This window comes from Diabrotica undecimpunctata, chromosome 4 (genome assembly GCF_040954645.1).
Source record: "Diabrotica undecimpunctata isolate CICGRU chromosome 4, icDiaUnde3, whole genome shotgun sequence".
In the NCBI taxonomy this organism is placed as follows: domain Eukaryota; kingdom Metazoa; phylum Arthropoda; class Insecta; order Coleoptera; family Chrysomelidae; genus Diabrotica; species Diabrotica undecimpunctata.
The window spans coordinates 73,771,778-73,789,488 of NC_092806.1; the positions used below are offsets into that span (position 1 = coordinate 73,771,778).

Sequence of the window (17,711 nt, forward strand, 5' to 3'; positions counted from 1 at the left end):
TATATGACCCGTAAACTTATCGAAGAATACGAACTATGGAGGTTAGAAGTAAATATCAAGAAAACTGAATACATGTGTATTGGGGAAATTAAACAAAATCTAATTTTGGAAGAAATACAGCGAGAAATAAATCACTGTCAAAAATACAAATATTTAGGCATGCAGATAACCAACGATGGCAAATTAGACGAAGAAATACATAGAAATAACCAGGGAAGACAAGCCATTAGGCAATTAAACAGCGTACTGTAGGACAAAACAATCTCCAAAGAAAACAAACACAAAATATATAACAGCATTATAAAAAGCATTGTTACATATGGAAGTGAGGTATAGCCACTGAAAGGAAAAAACTTAAAATCATTAGAAGCAACAGAAATGGGCTTATGGAGAAGAGCGGCTGGAAAATCAAGATTAGACAGAGTTAGAAACGAAAGAATACGAGAAAATATGGGTGTTAAGCACAATATAACAGAGGACATCAGAATAAATCAACTAAGATGGTATGGACACGTCCAAAGAATGGATGAACACAGAAAACCAAAGAAAATATTGAACTGGACACCGCATGGAAGACGAAAGCAAGGTAGACCGAGATTAAGTTGGAGAGAAGGAATCGATAAAGATTTAAGGGAGAGGGGAGTTGAAGAAAACCTTTGGAACAACCGAGATACAAGGAGACTGGAAATCAGAAGATGGCGTAGAACGGTATAAACTGATTGATTGATTGTATATTAACAAGTAAAACCATTTATCACACAGATAAAGTTAAATCACAAGAGCTTAGCCCAATGGGAATCCTTATTTTTCAGAGTGTGATCTCTGAGAGTTCACAGGTGTGTAATGTCAGTTCTGTATGTTTTTCATCCACTAGTGTGACATGCGTCTCTATCAAAGCGAGGCAAATGAGTGAAGCTTTTGCATCTGTCAACTAGTCCCTTAATTCTTGTATTTAGTTCCCCCTCGTACAATTGGATATCAGGTGTGACGGATAATCTCACTTTAGCATCTATCATAAGTGGTACCAGGTTAATACATATCTTTATTTATAACCCACACTTCTGACCCATCCGTAAATACTGACTGAGTCATAGCCTGATAAACATTTCGTTTAATTATTTTTTGTTAGTTTTCTTTCCCACAAATACATTTCTATATTTTCTATTTATTTGTGTACATCAAATTGTGTATTTGTTTGGTTTACAACTTTAAGAACGACCTGATTTGTCTATATAACACTTTACGGCATTTTAATATACAATAGACTAATAATATATAATTTAATGTAATAAAAAAAATAAATGTAAGAAAATATAGATAGATATTTTTCGAATTGGCCATAATGGATTAAAAAAACATCCTATGAGTCCTTCTTTAGGATGATAAAAATTACTATGATGTTAACTAGATTGTATACCGTTTCTAGGGCTATGTAAGAGATATTCTTAGTAAATTACCTTATGTGTTTCTCGACAACTTTGATTATCTAAATTACGCAACTCCCTTAATAATCGCTCAGTCTTATTAAGTAAATGCAACTGCTGCCTTCTTTCCCATCCTGCCAATCCCAATTGAGAAAAGAAAAGACGACAATGCTGGAAAGCGTTCTGCTCGGTTACGGTGGCAATATCTAAAATTATAAAAATAGAGAAATAAATTATAAAAAAACGTATGGAAATTTAAATAACAAAAAATATACTTTGAAAGATTAAAACTCATTTTCATTCAGTTATGAGTTCATGATGAGGGACTATTAAGTATGTGGTTAAACATTTTTATTTTTTTCCCTTATTATTTTAAATTTTTTTTTACTTATATTTTACTTTTTATTCCAGCTATGTATTACACAGTATCCTATTATTACTTAAAAATCATTTTTATGCAATATTGGCACTTTTGTTTATACACGATAAGTACACGAGTTTTCGAGAAAAACTATTAAAACTGTTTCGCAATTAAACAGTTAAGAGTCTCAGACTAAGATTTCAAATAACAAACAATAAAAAAAAACTTTTAACGTAGGACTTCTACTTCGACAAAATATCAGAATTATAAAAAATTATACTTAAAAGAACTATTTGTATTTCTTTCTGGAGTTCGCCCCGAGAATTATTTTTATTTATAAGCATAGTAAGAACTACATATACATTATTGTCTAAAAATGATGTTAACGATATATTTTCTAATTAAAATCACTAAGAAAGTTTTTCAAAAAAAGTTTCGATCTAATTTAGGTGAATTTAATCTCAAAATGCTATTTGGCAGTATTTGTTTAATGAGTTAGTTAATCACCGTTTTGTTGGATGCTGTAGTCCATGCGAAGGGATTTGAAAAACAGCGTTTCCAAGGTTTTAAGAAGTCCACAAGGTTTTAAGTGAAAATTAAGTAGCAGACTTTTGAAGAATACATTTTTTTATCATTAAGAAAATTGAAGTCCAATTTAATGTTTGACCTCCCCAAGATTTCTCCATTTTGTTTCTTCATTGGTCAATCCAGATCATTTGAAGTTTGTGTGGGACAGTGTGTTTGTTTTGTATCCAATTCCAAGGTAATAAACTTTCTTAATAACTTAAGACATCACAGCCAGTGAAGCAAGGTAGTTTTTGTTACATTTTTTTAAGTAAAATAAACATTCTTCGTTAATATACTAAGATTTGCTTTCATGACAAATTAAAAAAATTATAAATAAATATAAGTTTGATGGATCAGCTAATTGTCATGTTTTAGTTTTCTTTTAAATAATGTTAACCTAGATAATTAATTAATAATTCAGAAAAGTTTGATATTTCATTTCTACATATGACTTCAGTATTATCCTTTTCTGTCAATTAGTACATAATCAAAATTTTAAATTGTGTTTTGTTAAAAGGTTAAACTCAGTGTAAGATTTGTTGATGAATTTGGATAATATTATTTCTAATAACTGTTTATGTGAAATAATAATAAATATGTAATGTTTCTCTTTAAACCAGGAGTTTAAAATTATTTCTTTTAAAAAGATTTTTACCCTTAAACATTTTTTAGGAAAGAAAAGCATTTCCTTCTAACCAGCAAGAGGATTTTTTTAAACGGAGTCCATTTTAAATAGTTTAGGAATCTTCTTGTGTATTGTTGCCCAGGAAATCTCTGTAAGTATGTTTTTGGTTTCTTTTTTGTGTAGTTAGTTTCTCCAGTCCCTCAAATAAAGAAACCTTTATCCACGACCTAGCTCTCCAACCAAAACACGAATAGCCGTTCGCAAACGTTTAATTTATTTGCTTACCCTATCTCCAGTCCAGTAATTGTTCGGTTCCCCCTTTCAACCCCCTACAAGCAATGATATATTGTTCCAAGTGACCCAACGTGGTAGGCAAACTTGCTACAAATTATAAATAAATATTTACTGTCGGTTATGCCCTTGTGCCGATTTTATAATAAGTTAGGGGATACAGGAAAATTGTTATAAAAAAAAGACACTGTTTGCACAGCGACATTGAATATATTTGGTCGAATAGCCATATTTTAATCCAAATAACCTGATCCCAGTCTATGTCCCAATAGTTATGATTTTGCCGGTATAGCAACATATTCTTTGACTTAAACTTTTTAGAAAAATTGTCACTTAACTTTTGGTAGGAAGAATATGTTCTATATATTTTACCATATAATATTCTGTTATAGTTATTCTAACAGATACTGGTCATATAAACATCGAGTTCTATATCAAGTTTCTTTTACCATTATTCCCTCTCCTTATTATCAAATCCTATTTCAAGTAGTTTTTCTACAGTTAATCACTTAATTTTATTTATTTATTTTTTATTAAAACTTTTTCTTCTTATGGCATTTATCTTATGGTTCATGTGTTAATGATTGTTTTGGTAAATTTTAGTCTTTAAAAAAAGTAAGCCGATCATATCTAAATGACTTCGGCCATATAGCTAGAAGAACCATGAATCCATGGTACTGGTAGTAGAAGGAAAGGTAGAAGTGCGAAGACAAAGAGGAAGATCTCCAACACCATGGGCAGACCAAATGAAGACTCTGGTGGAAAAATCCCTACACGAAGCCCTCCATATGGCATAGGATCGCAGCCAATGAAGACAGCAAGCTAACAATAGTTAGAATGTCACCACGACCTGATAAGGACTCAAGGTATGATTAGGCGGAAGCACAGAGCCTTGGGGCAATTCCACTTTCACATGAAATTTATTAGTTTCTCCCACACCTGTCCCACACTACTTGTTACTCCCTCATACATGCCTCTATATAGAAGTAGAATTCGTTAATGATTGCTGGGTTGAATACTATCTTTAGTCAGTTTTTGCAACAATATTGTTTAAATATAAAGGTATTACACCAAACTTTATATTGCCAATGTCACATTATTCAGTATGGTGACTACGCTACTAATGAGACGTATAAATAAGTAATTTTATGGCCTTTAACAACAATTACTCTTTTTTTCGATTATTAAAAAGTATATAATCCACAAGGAATATAAATTCCTGCAGCTGGCTGTATACCATGTATCACAAAAAGAGGTTTAAATCTTTGTATGTAGGTATATTTAAAAACCCTTAAAAGGGCTACATCAAAAAACACAAACGTTTTCGGAATAATAATTCCATCATCAGGTTAAAAAGCAGGTTAACATGCCTGAGCCACCAAAATATTAGGGTACAACCCTTTACAAAAAATTGAAGTTACCAAAAAATGTACATGTTGTTGTTTAAAAGTTTTGAAGTTAAATCTAATAAAGTATTAAACATCACTCACTTTTAAACAACAACATTTTTTTGTAACTTCAATTTTTTGTAAAGGGTTGTACCCTAATATTTTGGTGGCTCAGGCATGTTAACCTGCTTTTTAACCTGATGATGGAATTATTATTCCGAAAACGTTTGTGTTTTTTTATGTAGCCCTTTTAAGGGTTTTTAAATATACCTACATACAAAGATTTAAACCTCTTTTTTTTAAAAGTATATATTCTACTACAGTAGAATATATATATATATATATATATATATATATATATATATAAATATATATATATATATATAAATATATATATATATATATATATATATATATATATATATATATATATATATAATATATATATATATAAATTAAGGGATCTCTCGAAGAGTGGTGGGTTTTTCAGTCAAAAGGTGGAGAAAAAGACAAAGAAGGTGGCTACTTCATCTATTTATTTGAAGACGTTTCGCTCTCTAATCAGAAAGCATCATCAGTTCTACTAAAAAGAATAATATGAAAAACCAAACATCCATAGAGAGGTCAATACAAACGTGTTACCTCAAAAAGACATGTAGCAGTCAATGGCATAATATATAAAGAAGCTTAAGATAAAAGACATTAATAGACTAATAGCTTAAGCTTAGTGAAGATTAGAGAGCGAAACGTCTTCAAATAAATAGATGAAGTAGCCACCTTCTTTGTCTTTTTCTAACCTTTTGACCGAAAAACCCACCACTTTTCGAGTGATCCATAATTTATATTGGATTAACGGTCGTACTCCTTTTCTCTATATATATATATTCCATACTATAACTGTGTAGTATAGAATATACTAAATGAAAATAAAGCTTAAAACAATAATTTTAAGTGTCTAAAATGACAGTTCAAGTTTGCGGGAATGTTGATTTTCTATATCGGCTAGAGTCGATGTTATTGTTGCTTAAGCATGTAACACACAAATTTGAAAAAAGCCAGGCGTTGACTGTTAACAAACTTGGGCATTACTGTTACTTTTTCTCTCTGCTGTTGCGCTTTAAATACAATGTAATACTTACTTTGTTGGTAAGCAACGCTACTGAACGACGGATAACTAGTCTCTGACCTACTGTTTGGTCTCTCTACAGGCTGTCCGAGCATTGAATCGATTTGCTGAGAAAACCTACTGTCCTCCAGTTCCACATTTCTCTGACTGATAACGGACGCAATAGCTTCGTTCTCTACATCAGTACTCATTGGTGGCGCAGCTGGTTCGTTTAACTTTTGGTTGAAGTTTTCTAGACATTCTGGACTCGTATACCCCAGGTACTGAAGCAACTATTTACATAAAACAATTAAACTTAAAACTTTATATATAGAGCTTTCATTAATTTTTGATATAAATAGGTTGAGTACTTTTAATATATTATGGAATATTAATAGATTATAAATGGCAAAATAAATTCGTTATTAATATTTCGACTTTCAAATTATTTTTTCCATAACGTATTAAAAACCTTTCACACAGTTAGGGGAGGGTCTATGAGGCTAAATTACCCATTTGAAATACACAATTTACAATTATTAAAATGAGAGTCAATAACCGGTTTAGATTTTCAGTTTACGGAAGGTGCATAGCAAGTCCCTTGATGCTTTGTTTCAGCACACTCTTCTACATCTCCACTACCTATAGGATATGCCGTCAACTACACATTTTTTAATTTAATGAATACACTTTTAAATCAGAAATGGGTTGGTTTTCTGGATTCCTTACTGTAAATGCACCAGTCAAGGAACAGTTGCAAATAACGAGACTGTTTCATGGAGACTTACGAAGCATACTCTATAGTACAGAATATGAAAAAGTCAACTACATGTTGCATGGCTGTGAGCCATTAGATCGCAGACGGCAAACATTTCTGGAGAGTACATAGTTACTCCAAAACGCTAAAAACATATGGTACTTATCCACTAGACCTGTACAAGCTGGTACAAGGTTCCAGGGTTTTGAAATGTGTATTATGAATAATAGGAAGATGCAAAATAAGCCAATTGGCTGTAGAATGACCGGTTTATAATAGACTACCGAGAAAAAAGTCTGCATATTCAAAGAGCCGAGAAGAAGAGACACTGGAAGGAAATATGGAGACAAGTTGGACGGGTATTGAAGAGTACAAAATCGCAATGAAGCATTTCGACACTTGTGCTCCGTATGACATGCCATTGGACCAGAATCTGGAGACAGTCATCGAATTGTTTCCACGTCGAGGCTGAGCGTGGTGTTCCCTTTATGTTGGATGATCTGGCTGTGGCGGTGGGTTTCCTTTAAGTCTGGCAGGGCTCCCGGTCTAGATGGTGTCCCGGCTGAGGCGATTATACGTCTGGGCCGTTTGGAGCCCAGGTGGCTGTTGGAGCATATGCATGTTCTTCTTGCCACGCAGTAGTTTCCAGATCCCTGGAAAATCTCCAGGCTCCTGCCTAAATTCTAGGCAGAAAAATATCGTCATATTTGCCTACTTCCTTGCATCGGAAAGTTGTGTAAGAGAATGCAACCTGTGTACGTATCGAGGAGGTGATTGTTGTTTTTGGAGGCTTGTCTCCGAGGCACTATGGATTCTGCCAGGGTGAAAGTACAGTGGATGCGGTGACCGATGTGCTTGGGCGGCACGGAAAATTGGACTCACCACCGATGGGTCATTCTGATTCTCTTTGACGTTCGAAATGGTTTCAATACATTGCAATGGGGTCTCATAAGCTCTTTGGAAGCAAGACACTGTCCGGGGCGTATGAGTAACGTGATCGTTGATTATCTTTCAGAATGGAAAATTGTGGGGAAGAATGATGTGATGGTGGATATAACGGCTGGGATCCCGCAGGGCTCCATCCTGGGTGCGACGCTGTGGTACCTTTAAGATGACCGGATCTTAAAGAGTGTGAATATGGGATGTTACTCCCTTCGCATTCGCGGACTACCTCGCTATGCTGGTGGCAACACGGGGCAGACACTTTTGCTTCGAATTACGCGTGCGTGTGTTCTCGTTGAGGATTCGATGAGCGAGCGAAAGAGGGACAGTGTTGTATTTGAGTGCGCGGGAGCGAGAGTAACGCCCAACATACGTCAAGTATCTGGGAGTTACTCTCCACCAGGGTGGGATTTGGGGGAACATTTGAAGGGCTGACCCGCAGATCTATTCAGAGTATGGCTGCACTGGGGAGGTTAATACCCAATATCGGTAAACACAGATCCGAAAGGAGGAGGGCGCTTCACGGTGGTGTGCAGTCTGTCGTTTTCTACGCGGTCCCAGCCTGGAGTGAGGCGGTAGAAATACCAACTTACAAGAGGCTCATGGTACGCGTTGACAGATCTAGTCTGGTGCTGGCAATCACCGGCTGTGTTCCCTTGCATGTGCTGGTAGGTGAAAGGGCCAGGATTCATAGTCGTAGAGGACGGAACATTGGAGAGTGAGAGGTGAGAAGATAAGGCTGGCCGAGATATTAGTTTCAATCGGCCAGTGACAGGAAGAGTGGGAGGCAACACGTGATGTAGCGAAGTGGACGAAGTCACTAATCCCGAACCTTCAAAGCTAGGTGGGCTGTGGGCATAGGCAGCTGGATAAGTACCTGACTCAAATGCTCACTGGCCATGACTGCTTCCGTAGCTACCTTTTTAGGTTTAGGAGAGCACAGTCCAATCAGTGCCTTTACTGTAGTCTTTCGGATAATGTGACACACACGATGTTACAGTGTGAGCGTTGAGCGGATGAAAGCGAGAAGTTAGGAAGAGAGGAACTGTAGAATGTTTGACTCCGTGAGAGAAATGGTGGAGAAAATAATGAGAAATGAGTAATGATGGACACGGATCCACAAATTTATCAGGCAGCTGTTCTCTTCAAAATACCGAGATGAGAGGGATCTCGCAACAAAATTCTGAAACGATTGAGTAGCACCTCGGTGGGGTTCGGACTGTCGCAGGCCAAAATAAAAGAGAATGAGAGAGAAAGAGAACTCAAGAGAGATGGCAGCCTCGCTAAGGCAGGGGTTTGAAAGTCTTTGTTGGTTCGTTAGAGTGTGGTTTTCCCGATGAATGTGTGGGAGAAATAATGGGAATCCGGTGAGAGCAGGGCATCAGGAGAGATATTTTGCCTTAACCGGCCCTTCCATCCTGATGTCTGGAGTGACAGAGGAGAGGTTTTAGTTGGACGCCGACCGTCTCGGAGTGGTGACGGGACGAAGTGTTAAAGGTCTAATCCCCTCGGGGTATTAGGAACCCAACAATATCTTCTCTTTAAAGATGTAAAAAAAGCTTCAATAAGGATGACAAGTTGCCACATCACTTTTGATCATGTCGATAGTAATATTGGGAAATATCTAAATATTAGACAAAATACTTGATATATGTGAATAGTATCATTACTTGTTCCTCTTTTCCACATGATTTACAATGAAATTGCTAACAAGAGAATTTTATTGTCATGGTCGTCAAAATGTCAAATTGGTATCACTAACTATCGCCAATTTGTAAACATTTACAGGTTAAGTTCATTGATAATTTTTTGTTGAAACATTTTTTTGAAAATGATTTCCGGCTTTAACATTGAAACGTCAAAACAAATGTAAAATGTAATTCTCATTATAATCAATTGTGGTTTAATCCCAGATAAAATAATATTTAACTTAAATATGCAACATGGAAACAGTTTCAGAACCTCTAAATAAAGTTCATCTGAAAAATAATGACAGTACAGATAAGATTAAATTATGAAAATAATTAGATTTATTTACCAAAAACTTACCAAAATAAGTTTGTTTTTTTTTTAATTAAATAACTGGAATCTAATAAGTCTTTCCACTACAAAATAAACAAGCCATTGTAGTAAATAAAAATGAGGATAAAAATATTTAAAGGCAAATATCCAGAAGAAAGAACGCGACCTATCCTGGAATAGGAAAAAGGTAATGCTGACGGTTTTTTAAAGTGCTATTTAGACAGCTATGACAAACAATTTAGAGGGTTGCCAGTAGGCGGTCACCTTTCTAGCATAAAAAATTAAAAATTGATTAAATAAAATCTTAATAGAGAAAAATACGGAAATCAAAATAAATATACGTACATCATCAAGTTGGTCCAAATCAGGCGCTGCATTAGAAACATCTGGTAAAACACTTGGAGGTCTATGTCTTATAGCTCTTTGTGGTAAATTATGTAATGGTGATGATGCCATCAAACTTTCCATCTGAATACCACTATCAACGTTATCTGTCTGAGACTTTTGAAAGTCAAGATCTATTCGTTGTTTGATATGTTCCGGATTTTTATATAAAATGGAAGCATCCCAACTCGATTTTCCGGATAAATCTCTTAAAATAACCCTTACTTGCTTATCAGCAGTTGATAGACCAGCTGTTGTTCCTCCTCCTGGTAATTCTAAGGCTGGAAGCTCGACTAAGCTTGCAATGATATTTTTGGACAAAATAAACAACTAAAAATTAAAAAATTGTGTTTAAGATCTTTGGATCATACATTAAAAATTGCTTACTTGTATATTCGAAGCAGAGAAAATACTTGTTGACAAATCGTCCGAACTCAGATTAGGTACGTCATCGTGTTCCGCAACAAGTGAGCTGAGTCGTGTAGCACCAATAGCCATTGGGAAATGGCCCAAATGTGAGACTAGATGTGAAAGAATTGTTCTTGCGCATAATTTAATTGCATCTTGACATTGATTATTTTTTGAAGACGATATCTTTTCCGATATTTCGAAATCGTCAGCAAGGATGTTTGGGTCGAAGTCGTCGTTTATGCTCGGCTGACTAAGACCACCTGGATGCTCCAACGACGCTTTTCCAAGCATTATTTTATGCAGAACCTGCCAAAAAAATTATATTTATTTAGATACAATATTACTTATTTATAATTTTTTAAAATGCCATTTGACAATACTTCATATTGTAGATAATGTATTTTTTAACAATATTCACAAAAAAAATTTGATAACATTCTTTTTTATATAAAAACTTAGCCTTGTCTTACAACTGTATAAACACAGTAACGTACACACCAATAAGTGAGTTTTAAAATTGTTAACCCCTTTTTTAAGTAAAATTTTTCAATTTAAGCTACTATGTAGTTCTTCTACTTTCCTCTTCTGGAGTACGTTTTTCTACTACATACTTCAAATATTAATTGTTACATCGATTCAAAAAAGAACAATTACTTGACAGTAACAATATAGCCCCAGCCTCCCATCCTTTCAAACCCAAAGCATTCCCATCTTCAATCTTTACCCCCCCCCCCTCCCACTTCCAAACCAACTCGCACTAGCCAAGGTGGCGTTTTAATGGCTTAAAACTCCAAAAGTTATTTTCTATGAAAGACAAAACGGCCTTTAGTCTCCGGCACCAACACCCACAACCAAGGTAGCGTGAAAGTGATTGCACAACTAAGTACGATGGTTGGTTCGAACTTTTCCCACTCCCAACAGATTCCCACTAGCGAAGTATCATTCAAGATAAAGAAAATTTCAACTTCCAGTAAGACAATAAAATAGAATATATTGACATCTTTTGGACGTGTACGAACTCATTACTTTATAGCCCACCATAAAATTATTAGACCCTCCGAGATAAAGCAAACTGATCACCGGCATCCTTTGGAGATCGGTAAACTCATCACCACAGATAGGTAAACGTATCATCAGCATTTTTGCCACAAGGCACTTGTTTCTAAAGTGGAAGGTGCCTGTGTTACATTTCTTGTTTACTTGGTAATCTATTAAATTCAGAAATTATTTTAAGCGGATTGCTTTAAAATTAACTGATATATTTATATCGAATGTCTCCCGGTGAGTGGCCTATTAGATGTATCTGCAAATCTAAACGGATTTGAAATCTGCAAATTCAGCTGCACAAGTTTTTAATATGATAACTTTTTAATCACTTCAATAAAATAAATCAACTTACCGTAAACACTTGTAGCAAAAGACATGTTCCCCTAGTTTCTCCATACTCGGAAATCTCCAATAACCTTTGAGGACCTAACTTCATACACCATTCTCCAAGACAAAACAATAAAGCTGTTCCCAAAGCTTTATCACTCTCTCCAGCAGTCGATCCCAAAGGTGTATGTAAAAATAAAGCTGAACACAATGTGGAAATTACTGCATTACTCAGCCGTGGATACTGAGACCATAATAACGGGGCATGATCACAGAGAAGGAATAATATATTACTTGCCAACTGAGCAATAATTTTATTATTAAACTGAAACAAAAAATAGTGGTAATAAATAAAATGAAAGCATTTAATTTTTATTATTAATATTAGAAAAAATAGTCGAACAATGTTTGTATTCATTTTAAAGACAGAGAACCCAGTTACAATTTAGAAAAAGGTGATTCTTTGATCTCAATACTAAAATAATAAATACAAGCTAAATTCGTATTACAATTTACACTATGTTTGAACGAAGTAAGTATATTTTTCGTTAGATATTATAAAATGTATTTAAGTTAAACAGATTTTTTTATCATGAAATCAAATTTAATTCTTTTCGCAAGAACATGTGACTTTGAGACTTTTTTATGGTTTCCATTCAAGGAAAAAGAACTGTTTAGTGGTTGTCATATATCACTCAGCATTGTACTGAAAGACATTGGTTTTAAATGGCTAAAAGATGATCCAAGGCGAGGATTGATGAAACAGTCTCATATTGTTGTGAAGAGAGCAGAATTCTTGAGACTATATCAAAAATACAAACATGAAGAAGTTGAGATGGATCTATATTTCATGCATGGCAAGATGAGACTAAAAGAAGTGTAAAATGATTAAAACTAAACTATTAAAACTGATGGAAAACGGTAATATATTTTATTTAATCATATTGAAAACATAAAGGTGTTGAAATAATTTTTTTTATAGATACATTATTCTTCATGCTGGTAATGAGAATGGCTTCATTGAGGGTGCAGAGGCTATATTTTCCTCTAAATCGGCTTTAATACCAGGGGAAATGAATTAAGCAAATTTTTTATCGTGGTTTGAAAATCAACTAACTTAAAAAGTGTGTCTGAACTATCCCTAATTATAATGGACACTGCTCCATACCGTAGCATCTTTTTGGAATAAGCACCAAACATGTCTTCAACCAAGACTAAATAAAAGGATTAATTAACCAACAAAAAGGCCCTCCCGGAGATGAAAAACAATAAATCACCTAGAGAAGATGGAATACTCATAGTACAAATGAAAGAAGAAGGAGAAACGTTAATAAATGTGTTGAAAAATAATGTTCAATGTTTGTTTGACAAGAGGTGGAACCCCCTCCCAATGGCATAATGAAATATTAACCATAATGCACAAAAAAGGTGACATTTCAGACCTAAAGAACTACAGACCTATTAGTTTGCTCTCCCTTACATACAAACTATTCATGAAGATAATAACAAAACAGCTTGTGAATAAGCTGGATAGTTATCAACCTTGCGAACAGGCTGGGTTCCGCTCCAGATACGAAACAAATGATCATCTACAAGTTATTAAAACGCTAATAGAAAAGTGCACAGAATACAAGCCTATCTTTCTTATATTCGTAGACTATGAAAAGGCGTTTGATACTATAGATCATCATAAAATGCTTGGAGCATTGGTTAACTGCCGCCGAGTACCGATATATTGCCTAGATTAAGAGTATCTACCAAACTGGTACAGCTTGTGTCCGACGTCTGAGATAATCAGAAAACTGAAATACAAAGAAGGATCGGTCTCATATCGGCCTGCCTTTGGTAGATTGAGCAACATTTTTAAGTCTAATATTCCAGTTTGTTTAAAAAGAAAGGTTTTTAACCAATGTGTTTTACCGGTCCTTATATATGGTGCAGAAACACTAACTCTGACAAAGGAACAATAAATAAAATAAGAGTTACACAACACGCTATGGAAAGATTAATGTTAGGTACTACCATTAGAGATAAAGTACCAAACCTTGAAAAAAGAAGAGGAGTCACGGATGCAGTTGAAAAAATATAAATGGGCTTGGTCCGGACACGTTGCCAGAATGGCAGATGATAGATGGACCAGAAAGATTCTTGAATGGCGACCAAGAAAAGAGACATATCAAAACAGATACGACCACCGACTAGATGGAAGGATGATATAAAGCGAATCACCACAAATTGTATGCAAGAAGCTCAAGATAGAAATCGGTGAAATATTTTACCGGAGGCCTACGTTCAGCAGTGGAAAAATATAGGCTAGTTAATAACTAACAATAAACTGCCTTCCAAGGATACAATGTTGAAAAACGAGCTTTTTCAGATTGTTGCGCAGTGAGTACGCCTAATGAGAGTTAAGTTTAGGTTATCAATGTTTATTTTTAAAAACAAGTCACCTCCAAAATACATTGTTGATGATTCAGCAGAACAATATGGCCATAAAGTATTACGTCTGCCCCATACCACTGTATTTTCAATGCTATAGAATTAATATGGGGAATTGCCAAAACTATTATAACAGACATATTGGTAGATATGGCTATAAAGAATGTGATGCTTTTTTTTATTTGATTAAAAAAAAAGTAATGCTTTAAACATGTGGAAAGAAACTCTACAAACTGTTACACCTCAGATATGACAGAATTCTATTAGTCATACAAAAAATAAAACCTTTTTAAACTGATAATGAAACAAAGTTTTTCTAAAAAAACCATAAGATGGATGAAAACAGTACAAGACTAAAATCTGGAAACAGAAGGATGCACAGTTTTTTAAGCACCACACTTGTTTTACATTGTTCACAAATTATATAAAACCATCATATGCACAATTTTCGATCAGAAAACTGACACTTAAATAAAGCTGAAGAAAAAAAAATTGATTAACATTTGAAAATCTAGTTGTAACGAAAAAAAGTGTTTTCTTTTTCTATTTTACTTCTTTATACTACACAAGAGGCTCAAATTGTTTTTAACGTAAGATTATTACTGAATTCTCGTTTACTATTTCAAATTTTTTGTTTATTTAAATTGAAGATTAATTTGTTTTGATGCATGTGCAATAATTATGTGATATATTTGATTTAAAATGAATTCGTAAATTTTTTTGAAATTTGGCAACAATGTAAACTTAGATCTTTGATGTTGATAATGACGTGCATCGGGATTTATACTGTAAGAAGTGTACACACTATAATGGCTGATCTAACATTGGAATACGTAAGTACATCAGTAATAATTTTACATTTAGGCAAACTAATCTAGATATTTTTACAAAGTTAATTTGTCGTTATAAACTCAATTAATAAACTTAGTCTTTATTAATCACAAGGATAAACGATGTGTTAGTCGTTTCCACGGTAACAATATATAACATAAAAATTGGTGATTTAAAAAAGACGAACCGTCTTATTTATACTACATCAAAAGGAGGCATCGAAGGTATACAAACTTTCTGTTAAACGATTTCTACTGTAGGACATGAAATAAAAATCATACGAATAAATAACTTAAGTCTTACCTTTAAAGCTAGAAGAAGAACGTTGATTGCATCCGTAATCTTAGAATGGAATGTTTGGTTTTTCAATTCTTTATATACAAAAACTCCTAGAGCCGAAAGAGCTATACATCTAGCTTTGCCTTTTGGTTCACGTCTACCAGCTCTTAACAAAATACTGACAATGTGTTCCTAAAAATACGAGCATAATTTAATACCTGTTTTATATCTTGTAATTATACAGTTTGCGCAAAAATTACACCGGTGAATATCACAATACTTGCCAGTAAGCCAGTTTATATTAAAAAACAATATTTAAATTTGAAGACTTGTCATATAAAGCAAAAAGGTTATTAAATGTTGAGATTATAATAATCAGTAAACTAGTTTTAATTATCAATGATTAATTATCATGATAATTATCATGATTTTTGCTAACTAGTAAATATTCGATGAAGTCAACTGATACTTCAAATTTAACTTTTTTTACGGAGCACTGAAAAGTTTTTTTCAGTTCCTAATCAAAAGAAATATTGATAAACCTACTATAACTGTTTTGGTACAAATGCTTTTTTCTCAATGGGAACATGTCAAAATTTGTACGCCTATTTTCAGCTCTCTAATTTAAAATAAGATTCGTTAATTGAGTATATGAGAATCAATAAATTAAGAAAACAGAATAATTCTTCTAAATCTCATATTCAGATTGACTGGTCTGTGATTTATCTCAGAATGTCTGGGACTGTAGATATTTAACCATTAGAATAATGTTAGTCAGTTGTAGAATGAACGTTTGATTTTTGTGTTTTCAAAAAATTTCTTTATTTTTATTTTTTCGTTTTAATATTCTATAATTATCGGCAATGAGTACATTAGTATAGAATTTAATTAAAAATAAATATTAATTAATATTACTGAAAATACGTTTTGCAACAAAGTTTTTAAATATTTTAAAGAATTGCAGCAAACGGAAAATTTGAATAACGATATGAACCTTTACAGCAATTAAACAAAACAACTCTATTCATATACACTTCATTTGACGCACAATGGGTTAGTAGTAATATAATTTGTAAAATATTGTAAATTAATACAGACATAACATTTAACAAGAGTAATAGCTTTTTGATTGACTTACCTTTATATCCGGACAAGTCATGATGTGCATTTCTGAATCAGGTTGAAGTACCGATATGGCATTCAAATTTTCAGTGTGACTAAGTAGATTGGCCAGGAACGACATAGCTTCTGTTCTAGGCGACGATTCCAACTTTTCGGTGTTGTTTAAAATTATATTACATGCGTGTATAAAATCCAACAATAACAATGATGCCCCAGGTAATTGAAGAGAAAAAAATCTAGGCCCGAGATATTTCAGACACGTGTTGATCACTAATTTCGAGCTACCAGTTAGGGCTGTAAATACGAAAATAATTAATACTCCAGATAGGTATAAAAACAAACATATATGTTTGTATATCATAAAATAACTTATAACTGATAAAAATGATTTTTTAATTCTTCAATGCCTTTTGCCTTATCTACAACGAAGATTAAACCTCAATTCGGAAAAAAATATTTGGCAAATTAAAGCAACGTAATATTTTATGTTACTGATTAAAATATTAGTAAAAAAATACATTTATCTGTTTTTCTTCTTTTTTTTTTTTCTCTTTTCTGGAAGTAGTCTATTCTACACCAGTCGTATTGTACCAAATAGATTATTGTACATTTTCCACTAATTCTTACTTTGGCAGATCTGCTATACAGGTATCACAAAAATTTGTGTAATAAATTATACCACGATTTTTAGAGACGAAAAATAAGTCCATTTGGCCTAACTTACCTATATGCAAAATAAAATGCAGCGAGACAAAGTTACGGGGTGGGGTGTTAAAAGCTACAAAATAAAACCGAATTGTTTAATATTGCTCCAAAACGGTTTAAAACTTTTTTTATGAAAATTTATATATTGTGTTAGCATGCCATGCCATAGCCAACGACACCGAAATAGCGAAAATATTTTTTCTAGATTTTAGGGGGTTCACCTCTCACCTCCCACCTTTTTGTAATATAAAATTGGATTAAAACCGGGACGTTAATAAAATTTCTTTTAGTATTTATTTGTAAAATCATTAATTTATAAGCGACAGACACCGTTTTAAATGTCAAGCTAAAATAATACAATATTAATTTTCACAAATATCAATTTTATTATTCGAGTAGGCAAATTATCACTGTCAAATCGTGTTCTCACTCTTGACAGTGATTTTACGGTTAATGTGAACGACTATTTTCTTTGAACTAATTTGATTAAAATGAAAAATTATAGTATTAATCAAATAGATTTTTGTTTTTGGGGATATATGCAGGATTTTGTTTATTCCGTAAAAATAACTAGTGAAGAACAATTAAAGAACCGAATTTTAGAAGCTGTTAATGCATTTAGATAGACACATTCATTTGATTTTTCAAAATATTGTTAAAACGATGTAGAGCCTGTATACAGGG

At 33.5% G+C, this 17,711-nt stretch overlaps 1 protein-coding gene across 3 annotated transcripts in view; it reads right to left on the reverse strand.

Moving 5' to 3' along the window:
* LOC140439677 (probable Rho GTPase-activating protein CG5521) overlaps positions 1–17,711 on the reverse strand; it is a 116,918-nt gene that overhangs the window by 33,887 nt on the left and 65,320 nt on the right. For all 3 annotated transcript variants that reach the window (XM_072529747.1, XM_072529748.1, XM_072529746.1), the window contains 7 exons: positions 16,339–16,616; positions 15,225–15,392; positions 11,677–11,976; positions 10,254–10,583; positions 9,828–10,196; positions 5,796–6,054; positions 1,458–1,630 (listed from right to left, as the gene is read on the reverse strand). In XM_072529747.1, coding sequence (XP_072385848.1) covers positions 1,458–1,630; positions 5,796–6,054; positions 9,828–10,196; positions 10,254–10,583; positions 11,677–11,976; positions 15,225–15,392; positions 16,339–16,616 — 1,877 coding nt within the window. The remainder of the gene's footprint in view (positions 1–1,457; positions 1,631–5,795; positions 6,055–9,827; positions 10,197–10,253; positions 10,584–11,676; positions 11,977–15,224; positions 15,393–16,338; positions 16,617–17,711) is intronic.